Source organism: Cydia strobilella, chromosome 3, assembly GCF_947568885.1.
Source record: "Cydia strobilella chromosome 3, ilCydStro3.1, whole genome shotgun sequence".
NCBI lineage: Eukaryota > Metazoa > Arthropoda > Insecta > Lepidoptera > Tortricidae > Cydia > Cydia strobilella.
Window position 1 is genome coordinate 20111092 of NC_086043.1, and position 13547 is coordinate 20124638.

The window sequence follows — 13547 nt, forward strand, 5'->3', positions numbered from 1 at the left end:
AATTTCAAATTCGTCATTTTTGCAAGAATATGTATACACAGGTCGTATCATGGGCAGGCCTCCTTCACTCGCTCAAGGCCACGCGCTATATGCCTACCGCTCGGCGTATCGTCGACGATACAACCGACAGAGGGCCGCCGAACGCCCGCCTGAGCGCTCGCACCGCACGTTTCCCGCGCCTACGCTTCGAAATGCCGAAACCACGTAATTATTGTACAGTAGATGGGTGTAAAAGTCAAAAAACAAAGGAAAATTTGTCGTTTTTGTCATTTCCGAGAGACGAAGAAAGGTGAGTAGTGTTTTAAATCTATCTTTATGAATTTTGTCACCATTTATTTATTTAAACATAAGTAGGTAAATCGTAAATTAAGGAGTTTTTTGAGTCAGGTTGTTTTTATATTTGATTGACTAATAAAAAATATGATTGATTCGAAACATTCGTTTTATTACAATAATAACATAATTAACAGTACAACCCTAGCGCATTCTTACGATGACGCGTTGGCACGTGACTCGCACGGCGAGCAAGGCAGTCTCGACTCTTTGTGCACGTACTTATGGTACATTTCTTCTCGTCCTGAACAGCAGGTATTATTATTAAGATTTTGTAGGCTATTATAGCGTAGGTATTTTCGCTTTAGTATGGGAATGATGTATCTGTTACGTAGTAACTATTTATTAATCTGTGTCATGGGTACCTATTTACATGACAGTGGGCTCACAGTTAATAATCCCTTCATGTTTTACATAAATGTTAATTTATAAAGTTACTTTTAATTTAAGTACAGTCGCCATCAAATATATCGAAGCGGCCGAGGTGCTCAAAAATATCTGAACACGCACTCTAATGCCTTGAAAATAGAGGCGTGTGCAGATATTTGTGAGCACCTTGGCCGCCCCGATATATCTGATGGCGACTGTAGCTTCACGCCTTCTCAATCATTTTTACGTAAATATCGCTCATTTAAAATAGTACCTATTGATCTATAGATACAGTAATCGCTGAATGGGCGTACGAGATTTGATACGCCAATTATGTCACTATTGTATGTTACAATATTTTAATACGAGTCACCTGAAGTAACAAACTACATCGGTAACTATTGAAAATATATGTCCTGCCGAAACGAAGCGCAGGTCCAACGGCTAGATGCTCGTTGATGTCTTTTACTTTATCGTTTGGCTTAATATTCTTAATGGAGATAGTTTGAGGCCCAGAGAAGTTTTTTATCAATCATCATCATCATTCAACGCAGACGAAGTCGCGGGCAGAAACCAGTACTTAGTTTAGTAAAGAGTAAAGGTGATTTAATGAAATCGTTTTAGCGGGGAGCGCCATTGATAAAAACATTTCATTTTAATTAGTTTAGTAAACAAAATCTTTAAAACATCGTAAATGTTTGAAGTGTATAAGATCTTCTTCTTTTTAAACTTGTATGGTGCTGTTTGTAGATTTTTACAATAAACGTTTTCTATTCTGTTCTATTCTATTCTAAAAACATTAAAGTCATTGAGTAGATTTTTTTAAATTATCATGAAGAAATGGGCCTCATAGTGCTTTAGGTCTAATTGTGTTATTAGCAACGACAAATATTTACACAGCACTTAATCATAATATTTATTATTGGAGTGGTTTTAGCACTTCATATATATGTTTATGAGTCCTACCAATGTTACTAATTGTATGAAACCAGAAAGAGGAGTTGTTAGTAGGTATGTTGTGTACGAAAATAATTTAAGTATTCATGTTCTCTTTGGCAAAAACTTTTACTAATAATACCTACACAAAAATAATAACTAATTTCGTATAATTTCTATATAATATTCATAGGTATAGGCATAGATGTATCTTATAGTTTTTGTATTTTTTTATATTTATATACCTACTTGTATTTTTATATAAATTTATTTACTCATATTAGTAACAAATAACTAAATACATAATGTATAAGTAAATAAATGTATATAAAAATACAAGAAAGCAAAATTGTTGTTTACCCTCGTGCTAACATTGACCCGAGCAACCGAATGATTCCAAAATTGTACCCTGAGGGTAGCGAGTCTCGCCACACCAATGCGAGAAAATTCCTAGCTGTAAAATAATACACATCTAACACAAATTAATGGTATTAAATATTAAAAAGTCCATCCGCTCAAGCTGACGTCAGAGTTTGCATCTAATTACATTTGCTCTTTACATACAGAATGTTAAACAACTCTGCCCGCTGTTATCAAAGAATAACGAGACTTACGAGAGCATTGCCCCGGTAGTGTTAAAAAAAACAATCAGCTGTCAACTTAGTCTATCTAATTTAAAGAGAGGCAGATCAGATACAAAATTTAGATTTTCGTGTCTCGCGGTACTGTCTGTTTAAGAATCCAACCAGTTTGATCATAACATAATCAGTATTGCCAAACAAATCAAACAATCCTTACCCATCTCCTTCCGATACTTTGTAATCTTCTCCCCTCCATCCAGATATTGTGTCAACTCTTGCACATTGAACGTGCATCTGTCACGCTCTTTCTGCAGGTCTTCATTTACTTTCCTGCTCACAACCATTTTGACGTGCGCTTCCCCCGAGATCTAGTTGTCACTGAGACCAAAAGAATATAATCACTATTCGCTCATTTGTTTACAACGCGCGCGTATCTTTGAGATAATTTATAAGTAATCTTGCGATTTTGTGAGCAAAGTGCGATAACGGCTGATCGGGCTACGCGCTTGCGTTGAATGAACGTAACACGTAGGAGAAACTTCGAAACAACATTGCTACCGGCTCTTGAGGAAGTTGTTGGCTTGTTGCGTAATTATCCGTCATGTAGTTCAATAACTTTTTAACACTGGAGTATTAAAGCGTCAATAAAACTGTTTGTTACCTATATTTTACTCATTTGTACATGATAAAACATTAAAACTATGGATATAATGTAGCGGAGTTTTACTCCAAGGGGGGATGTAATGATAACCTCGCTACATGGATCTCTACGAATACAAAGCACAGTATAAAATAGCTATTGCACTGACCAGGAATCAACACTCGATGGGCGCACAATTCCATCTACTCTCAATCTCATATCTCTTATTCTCTTGTTATGAATGTAACCTCAACACTCTCAGGGAGATTAGAAGGGCCCCAAGTCCCGTGGCTTGTATCAGTGGATGCACGGCACAACTGAATCTCGACAAGAGAACTCATCGTGCATCCCGCATCTCATAGGTATTACTCTTCTCAACCTCATGCGATGAGTACTGAGGTGGGAACCATGTGGTCCCCGACGAGCCTCCACAACAACCCCTACAGCTCATCCATCAGCCTCCATAAGAAACCTCCAGTAACTCAAACCGATAACCTCCAGCCACCTCACTTGTTACATTCAAACTCGAGCTACACACAAAGAATAACAATTCTTTAACTCAGCTCTATCTCAAGCATATCTCAAGTCTCTCTCGTTAATTCAAGGTCACTGCAATATCTATATATCACAAAATATAGATATGTTTCGCTTACCAAGAGCCTCCTGTACCTGAATGCACTCGCGACACCACGTGTTACGTACCAGCATTCAGACGACCTTTCTCAACTTGTCTCCACTCGCTCCCGCCATCTTGCTCTGCTCGTCACCTATAACACTGGCCGACCTCGATCGCCAGTGTTACCAGTGAAAAGTACGCTAAGAGTGACAGATAGGATACATACCACAATAACAGACTTCGCGATCTCCGCGACACTCCCGAGGGCGAAAAAATTACATAAGTAGCGTCATTAGCTGACGCGTCCATTCGGCTATTCGTTCTCTAGCCCAAATGGCAGCGTTCCGCCTTACTCTTGTCGCGTCCTCTGGCCGTTCTTCCATAACTCTTGGCTCTCTCACTTCTGCCTCGTATGTATCAGCAGCGGGAGCTTGCTCAGTTTGCGTAGGACTACTTTCAGAATCTAACACAGAAACTTCTTTCTCGGTTGCCGATTCAGTAGGGATTGTTAGCTCATCAATTTCCATCTCGGGCTCGGGTGACACTATCGTTTCTGATACTCTTATGGGTTCCATAGTTTCAACCATCTCCATGTGCTCATTTGGTGTCTCTGCCATCTCGTTTTCTTGTAATGGTAGTTGTGCATAATCTATTGGGCCGTATGTCTCAGACTCTAACGGATACAGATGGGCTATGGATCTCGTAAACTCTGTATTCCCAACTACCACTTTGGCTGCTCGGCATTCACCATCACGGCTTCGGATTAAACTTGAGATTCTACCAACCTTCCAATTGATTCTATTTTTGGAATCGTTCTTAATTTGTACAATGTCACCGACTTCAGGCGACTTCTTTGAAATCACTCGCTGTTGTTTATGAGAATGGCTGAATCTTTCCCGCAGACTCGGTAGGTACTGATTGGTGAACATCTCTTTATACTCGTTAAGAATCCTCTGACCTCTCTTCCAGCCTTCAACCAAGTCGACTTTAGTATTGGTGCCTTGTGAGGTGCCCTCACCAAGTTCTGGGTTTATTTCTAGACACTGACCTAGAGACAGAAAATCAGCTGGTCGTAGCACTCCCTCTGGGTCAGAACCCACTACAGTCAAAGGTCTTGTGTTCAATACAGCCTCAATCTCCTTTACTACTGTATGCATTTGACCGTCTGTTAATAAATGCTTATCAAGTGTGCGCTTTAAACAATGCTTTACCAGTGCAACTAATCTTTCGTAAAAGCCGCCTTGCCAGGGTGCAAGCTGCGTGATGAATTTCCACTTGATGTGTTTCTCCTGGCAGTATGAATGGATTAGTACTTCACTTGTTAGCTTGAACTGTAGTGCATTGTCAGATATCAATACTTTAGGTGATCCTCTAGCCGCCACGAACCGGCGTATCGCTAGCAAGCACTCCTCAGCCGTCAAAGCCTTGACCAACTCCAAATGTACAGCACGAACTGCTAGACATGTCATAAGACAAATCCATCGTTTTTCTCTGCCAGTATTTGTTTCCACTAATACTGGACCCAGGTAGTCTAATCCAGTAAAGGTAAATGGAGAGCTATAATTAACCCTTTCACTGGGTAGTGCAGGTGGTGGTGGCAGTTTGTAAGGACCTCCAGAATACTTCTCACACTGCGAACATCTCTTCAGAGCTTTCTGTACTTGGGCTCGCCCATGAGGGATCCAATACTTTTCGCGTAATATACTTAGCGTGTGTGGGACCCCAACATGGTAGTTGTCTCTATGCGTCTTAAGTATTATCTGGGTTGTGAAGGGTGATTTCTTCGGAATCAGAATGGGATATCTCTTATCATAGGATAAATTAGCATTTGCGAATCTTCCTTTACATCTTAAGATCCCATCTTCGTCTACAAAGATACCTAAGTTCCGTGACAAACTAGTCACCTTTCCTGAAACTTCTTCTGAAAAGAATTTTTCTTGCAACTTCTTTATCTCAGTCACTGTCTCTTCACACTTTTCTTCATCTGAGGGGTTTTGCATAGAATCCAAACTTTCATGAAGTGTAGTGGCTGCAGGAATAGCCTCCATTTCAGAAAGGTTAAGATCATTATCTTGGTCTTCATAGCCTTTAATTGTCATCTCTGGACCATCCACCGTGTCCAGAGCCCTCCCGGCCAAGCACATTTCTTCTTTCCTCTGCTCCTTAGGCCAATCACTTTGCTCTTTTAGAAGAAAATCTGGACCATGGAGCCATAGATCCTGTTTATGATGCCACAATTCTGGTCTGGTAGCTATGTCTGCAGGGTTTTCTTTTGAGTTGACATAGCGCAACTCTGCACCTAAGCTGTCCTTAATTTGCTTGATCTCATTGACTCGTCTCGATACAAATGGTGGAAGTAGTCTACTTGATTTGATCCAAGCTATGACAACTTGACTATCCGTCCACAAATATATCTTGCATATATTTAGGTCTATGTGGCTTTTAACATACCTCAGAAGTCTACTTCCTATCAGATACCCTAGCAATTCAAGTCTAGGAATTTTGAGATCACTCTTGTCTTCTGCTGGTGTTACTCTACATTTTGACATGAGAAAAGAAGTTGATACTTGCTTTTCAGCTATGACTCGCAGATAAACGACTGCTGCATATGCATTCATAGATGCGTCAGTGAAGCAATGTAGTTCATACTTCGTGCATTCTGACTTTGATCCACTTGCGACATGTCTTGGCAGTTCTACATTCTTAACAGCTTTTAAATTCTCAATTATGCTCCTCCATGATGTCGACAAGTCTTCAGGCAGAATCTCATCCCATTTAAACTTTCTAGTGCAAATCTCCTGGAACAAGAGTTTTCCTGGTAGCATGAGCGGTGATACAAAGCCGCATGGATCATACAGACGTGCCAGCACTCTCAAGACTCCTTTCTTTGTAATGCCTCTGTCTGTGATCTCGCTCTCAAAGGTTTCGTTATTCATTTTGAGCCGTAGAGTGTCATTTTCCAAATTCCATACCAAACCGAGGATCTTCATTTCACTTTCCTGTTTAGCTCTCTTTTGCTTGGGAATTTTGTCTACAAAATCTTTGTCATTAGACATCCAGTCTCGTATGTTCATTCCTAATTCTTTAAATGAGTTTGTTGTTTGAGCATACAAATTGAGAGCCTCTTCTCTTGATTGAACTGACGTCACTAAATTGTCTACATAACATTTATCTGCTATCACTGGAAGAAGACTTTTGTTAGTCCTTGAAATGTGATATCGAATTGTTGCCGCTAAGAGGAAAGGGCTTGATATTACTCCAAAAGGCACTCTGCAGAACCTATATTGCATGATATTGTCTTCAGTCAGTTCCTTATTCAAATCTTTGACCCAGAGAAACCTGGTTACATCCCTGTCCTCTTCTTGTAGACCAACTTGAAGAAAAGCCTTTTCAACATCGGCGGTGATAGCAATTTTCCCAATTCTAAATTTCAGTATCAATCCTGTAAGGTCTTCCAGCATGTTCGGACCTCTGTATAAGCACTCATTCAAGCTTTTCTCGTTTTTAAGCTTAGCTGAAGCATCATAGACTAGCCGACCCTTTTTACCCTTCTGTTGAACCATATGAAAGGGCAGATAGTGAACTGGATGGTCACCAGGAATGGTAGGATCCACGACTTCTATTATGTTAGCTTCAAGCTGTTCCTTTAAAATTTTCTCATACTCCGTCATGACTTCTTTATTTGATCTTCGTAATACACCCTTTAATCTTCCAAAGGCAAGTCCAAAATTAGTAGGCAATTTTGGAGGATACTCTATCCACGGCCACTTGACCTGGTACCTTCCTTCACTGTATTTGACAGTCTCGTTAAAGTGCTGAACGGCTTCTTCCTCACATGTAGTTTTTGGAGAATCACATATCCCGATGCTCTCAAGTGACCATAAAAATTTGACATCTATGGTACGCAGAGGAAGATCTGGTTCTGTAAAATAGTCTTGATTAATTTCATGGCACTGGCAATATGTGGCCACTGATAGAGTGTCCCCTTCCTTGTTGTCAGTAGCACTTCCTGCGAGGAACCAACCAAAATCAGAATCAACTAGGAAAGTATCATTTCCCAAATCAACACTCTTCCTGATAAATGAGAAGTATAAATCATTTCCAATCAACAAATCGATGCCTGCGCCAGTAGAAGCATCGTCCGCCAAGATGTCTATCATTGGTGACTCTACCTTAGCCATGGGTACCTCTGCAGTGATGTATGGAACTATATTCACTCTAATCAGTCTTTCAACATTACGTTTACTCACTACAGTTATTGATGCATATGGGCAAAACATTTCTCTAGGCTTTTCTGATCCAAATGTATAAATCATCAAACAATCTTCTCCATCAGGTTTAATTCGTAATAATTTTGCTATTCTGTTTGTAATATAAGTTCGTTGACTTCCAGAATCAAGTAAAAGTCTAACGCTCAGACTTCTCCCCTCCGCTGTCCTTACTTGGGTTACTGCCGTCTGTAAGAAATTAGATGGCTTATTTAACTGTACATTGACTGAAGTCATGTTTGAAAGAACCATATCACCATCCTTACCCTTCTGCACCTTCTGTCGGCAAAGTGCTCTATTATGCATTCTAGAGCAATGTACACATTTCCTCCTTCTTGTGCACTTAGAGGCACGGTGTCCTATTTGGAAGCACAAATAACACCTATCTTTCAGCTTGCCAATCCTCTCCTTATATGTGTTAAATTTGGTACAATCCTCGCTGTAATGTTCTTCATTGCAAAATATGCACATTCTCTTAGGGCGTTTCCTATTAGGTTGAGCTGAAATTGCCTCTCTCTTTTGTTGCCATTTCCTTTTCCTTACAGCTCCAATTTGCAGTGTTGCTGTTGAAGCAGGTGTACTCATCTCCGTTGTGTCATTGGATTTTACCGGAATCACAGAACTCTTCATGTTTGTAACAACTGAACTCTCCATGGCTGTTATTACGGCCTCCAAAGCCTTTCGGACTGCATCAAAGGAATCATCGGTTGACATAAGCCACACTTGGTATACCACTCTTGATGGAAATTTATTAAGTACAATAACTCTAAGGTAACTAGCATCAACTTTCTCCCCTAGAGCTTCTAATACCCTCAGGTGCTTCTCTATAATGTTCAGAGTGCGCCTACAATCTTCAGGTGAATCCTTCGCTACAGCCAGATTTTGCAAAGCATCATTGTGAGCATCGATGACCTTTGTAGGTTTACCAAAGCGGCTATTGAGAATGTCTACCGCAATCGGATAGTTGATGTTAGTAGTTTCCAGACCCTCAACTGCTTGAAGGGCTGGTCCCTCCAATGACGCTAGCAAGTATGAAAGCTTCTCAACGTTGGCAATGTCCTTACTATCAACATTAGCCGCGAATTTATCCCAAAAACTGTTCCATTTTAGAATGTCACCATTATATTTCCCTAACTCTAATTTAGGTAGACGCGTTCTATGATTGTTTTCTCCCTCATGGCAGTATAGTTTTATCGCAATTTCTAATTCGGTAAGCGTGTCCTCCGCTTTTACTTGCATATCTCGACATTCATTGCAGAAATCTTCTTTTATGTTCGTTGCGCCAGACAAATATCTATTTAAATCTGTTGTGAGTGATAACAATCTACTATTAACATTAATTTTCACAGCAATTATCCTGTCCCTTGCTACACCAGTCTCAATGCTGTTAAGGGCCTCTGTGGCTCCCTTTAACGCTTCTGTTAGCCTTTCTAGGCGCAATTGTAACGTGGAAAGCAGAAAGTCCATTTTGTACGCAATGCAAGCTACCGATATACTTCATATGCTTCTAAATCTTATGTGAATCTTGCATTTTGCTTGATGCTAATAACGGCTTATTTAGCAGTCCACTTCAACACTTTTGCACTTTTTAATTAAGTAATTGCACTTCTATTCGATTGTATATTTCTAACACAAAAGTTTTCTCACAACCGGCGAAAGAAAAAAACGGGTAAGTTTGCAAAAGTAAAACCATAGACTAACTTGAAACTTCTAGAGTTTCTAGACTTCACTTAAATCGCCTCTATACGACGCGACCGATCGATCTGTCATACCAAACACAATAAATATTCCGTAACGTAAATAATGACCGTAGGGAAAATAATACAACAAGTAAATGTTTCAATACTTCTTTTTGTCTTTTACACAATAAAAATAAAGTTGGTGTAATAAAGCTAACGAGGAAACGTGCGCAAGTACAAATTTAATAAATAAATTTGCAAATAATTTTGATCGAACGTAAACAGTGGCGTGTTTCTGAACGTGATCAGAGACTAAGTTCAGTGTTGCCAGAGTAAAAAGCGTAATTATAGTTTGTCAAAGGACCGTCTCATTTCAATTATAGACAGAGAGAATCATACCATCCCCGTCTCACACCAATACCAGCACCCAAAAGAAAAGGATGAGTATAGCTTTTTGTTCTTATTTACTGCCAATTTGGTTTGACCAACTATAATTATAATTACTACAACTATAATTACTTTTAAACACGGTATTACAACAAATAACAAAATCAACGCAAAAAATGCTGATCTATCGAGATGAGAAAAAAACAAGGAATCGTCTGTCGGCCGGTCCACCGTGTAATTAAATTCTACAATCAGTCCGCACTGAGCTCGAGACATACATATTCTCTTCGCGGCTGGGAAATATTACTGTCCATGTGTACGCACCACAATGGGTCAAAACTATCCCATGTGTACGCACCACCATGGGCATACCCAAACCGAAAAAAAAGTCGAGTTGAATAAATAAATAATTCAACATTAAGTACGACAACTCTTATTCTCATTCTAAAGTCCAAACACGTGAACCGTAGCCGATAGATTTTTTTAAGCATCTCCACCAAAACATGTAGCGGAGTTTTACTCCAAGGGGGGATGTAATGATAACCTCGCTACATGGATCTCTACGAATACAAAGCACAGTATAAAATAGCTATTGCACTGACCAGGAATCAACACTCGATGGGCGCACAATTCCATCTACTCTCAATCTCATATCTCTTATTCTCTTGTTATGAATGTAACCTCAACACTCTCAGGGAGATTAGAAGGGCCCCAAGTCCCGTGGCTTGTATCAGTGGATGCACGGCACAACTGAATCTCGACAAGAGAACTCATCGTGCATCCCGCATCTCATAGGTATTACTCTTCTCAACCTCATGCGATGAGTACTGAGGTGGGAACCATGTGGTCCCCGACGAGCCTCCACAACAACCCCTACAGCTCATCCATCAGCCTCCATAAGAAACCTCCAGTAACTCAAACCGATAACCTCCAGCCACCTCACTTGTTACATTCAAACTCGAGCTACACACAAAGAATAACAATTCTTTAACTCAGCTCTATCTCAAGCATATCTCAAGTCTCTCTCGTTAATTCAAGGTCACTGCAATATCTATATATCACAAAATATAGATATGTTTCGCTTACCAAGAGCCTCCTGTACCTGAATGCACTCGCGACACCACGTGTTACGTACCAGCATTCAGACGACCTTTCTCAACTTGTCTCCACTCGCTCCCGCCATCTTGCTCTGCTCGTCACCTATAACACTGGCCGACCTCGATCGCCAGTGTTACCAGTGAAAAGTACGCTAAGAGTGACAGATAGGATACATACCACAATAACAGACTTCGCGATCTCCGCGACATATAACGTAGGATAAACTACATACAGATTTATTAGCTCTTATAGGTGAGAGGTCACTTGCATCAGAGTAGGGTTGCCATACGTCGGGATTTCCCTGACATGCGGGGGGGACTTGGTGAGTGTCAGGATTTTTTAGAAACCTAAACTAACTAGAAGACATCGATCTAAAAGTTTGGAGTTGGGTAGAGGAAAGGGCCTTCCATTTCCTTTCCTTTGTTGTAGCTACAGCATATGGTGGCGAGTTATTGGGCTCAAGAAATGTTTTGGAATGAGATTTATTTTGGGTGAAATGACCGTGCAGGAAATGTCAGTATTTTTATGGCGATTTCATTATTTATGAAAAATGTCATTTGACAACCCTATATCAGACGGCGAGTGGTGATTATCTGATTATTAATATCGCGCGTTACGCTCGTGTTTATAAATTGTTGTTGTCAATAAGACGCTATTTCCATAAAGCTTCAATTTGAAATCAACCTTATCGACAACCGACAATGTGGTACCTTTTTAGTTGAAAACGTCACAAATAGTCACTAGAATTTATAGTCAAAAAAAATTAAAATTTAAACTGTTTATATGGGAATGCAACCCCTGCTTACATTATTAAATTTTAATTAAATATTTATTTTTACATGCTAGTGAGTCTTTCTTTATACATTTATGTCTATCAGCGCTTTTTTAACAATAGCCTTAATATTACTAGGTTTCTTATTTACATTTTCAATTACATCTCTGGGAAAGCTGTTTAGAGCTTTTGGCACGTATGAGGACCAAGTCCTATTACCATATACATTATTATTCTTAGTAGTCATGAAATTAGGTTCATTGGGTAAACTGCGAAGGTTATTTTGTCTACTATATCTATTCAGCTCTCCCAAACGATGCTTGTATTCCAGGATTACAGCCAGTTTAGCCTTATCATACACACTTAGTACCCTGCAGTAATTAAACAAGTTTTCATAATTATTTCGATGTTGTTGTTTTATTTTTAGCGGAACTATAGTTTTTAATATTCTAATTTGCAGTTTATGGATTCTTAGTAAATAAGTTTTATTGGTTCGCCCATAGCTGGATATGCCATAGTTAATTATGGAGTCGGCCAGAGCAATATACAATAATCGGATTATGTTATTATGGCATTTTATGTTTAATTATACAAAGATTGCTGAGGATAGCCCTTAGCCTGTTGCATACATTATAGATGTGCGGTCCCCAATTAAACGAGGTATCCATTTTTAATCCCAAATAAGTATGGTTGTTGACAACTTCCAACGACTCACATTTACCGCTACAGTAGGACTGCGCTGTGTGCATGCAAGCATGGTCATGGGCCACGATTTTGGGTGTATCACAAATTTTAACATATGGAGAATAAATGTGCATTACTTTAGTTTTGCTATAGTTTATAGACAGGCCCACATCATGAGCCCATTTACATAGCATGTTGAACTCGCTCTGCATCTGACACTCTGCCACTCTTATATCTGTATTAGCAATTAATAAACATGTGTCATCAGCGAACTGGTATACCGAGGCTGTTTGGAATATATTAATCATATCATTAACATAGATTAGGTACTCCGTCGGCCCCAAAATTGATCCTTGCGCTGTACCGTGGTAGGATTGGAGGAGGTCACTTTGCTCTCCGGCAATGCTAACAGTTAGAGTTAGTTAGTTAGTTCCCGGTCAATATAAGTCTAATGGTGGTACTGCTTGAACCAATTCAGTGTGGGCCCCTTCGCTGCAGCTTTTTGTACAATGTCTCGTGATTCAGAGTGTCAAATGCTTTGCTAAAATCTATCATGACTACTACCACCTGCTTCCTGTCATTTAAGTGCTGGTTTACTTCATCAGTGAATTGTGCAAGCAATTGAGTAGTGCTTTTACCTTTTTGAAAACCGAGTAGGTACATTACGCGTGAGTTTATAAAACGAGCTAAAAGCGAGTTTCATAAAAACTTCTCACATAATGCCTATTTATTTACAGTTATTTATATACACTGCTTTAGCTATACACATATAGGTATTATAAGCTCTCTATGATGTGTTCAGGAACCGCATGTAACGACCGCCATAGATCAAATCAAATTGGTTCCTTTGTTTTTCAAAGGTGCTCGAAATGTCATGATAAAAAAAAATATTATAGGACTGACTAATTCCCACGGTAAGCCCAAGGAGGCTTGTGTTATGGGTACTCTGACAACGATATACATACTATACATATAAATACTTAAATACATAGAAAACACTCATGACTCAGAAACAAATATCTGTGCTCATCAAACAAATAAATGCCCTTACCGGAATTCGAACCCAGGACCATCGGCTTCACAGGCAGGGTCACTACCCACTAGGTCAGACTGGTCGTCTAATTAAATAAAAATAAAAATTAATTTGATATCGACATTATAACATAATAATATCATTTTAACAG

The 13547-nt window shown here is 39.4% G+C and overlaps 2 protein-coding genes across 3 annotated transcripts in view; both read right to left on the bottom strand.

Annotated features, from left to right (window-relative positions):
- The window catches only part of LOC134756073 (probable peroxisomal acyl-coenzyme A oxidase 1), a 119100-nt gene that overhangs the window by 18876 nt on the left and 86677 nt on the right, over positions 1 to 13547 (bottom strand). Inside the window, exon 1 of one of the 2 annotated variants that reach the window (XM_063692877.1) lies at positions 2437 to 2623. The exons of the other annotated variant lie outside the window; for it this stretch is intronic. Coding sequence (XP_063548947.1) covers positions 2437 to 2563 — 127 coding nt within the window. The 5' untranslated portion in view covers positions 2564 to 2623. Of the gene's footprint in view, positions 1 to 2436; positions 2624 to 13547 lie in introns of those variants that run through there. 2 annotated transcript variants of the gene reach the window in all.
- Positions 3751 to 9210, bottom strand: LOC134756233 (uncharacterized). The gene has a single exon (XM_063693061.1). The coding sequence runs from the start codon at positions 9208 to 9210 to the stop codon at positions 3751 to 3753; it is 5460 nt and encodes a 1819-aa protein (XP_063549131.1).

Coding starts and splice junctions, on each gene's coding strand:
- LOC134756233 (XM_063693061.1), bottom strand. CDS start 9,210: ATGGACTTTCTGCTTTCCACGTTACAATTGCGCCTAGAAAGGCTAACA.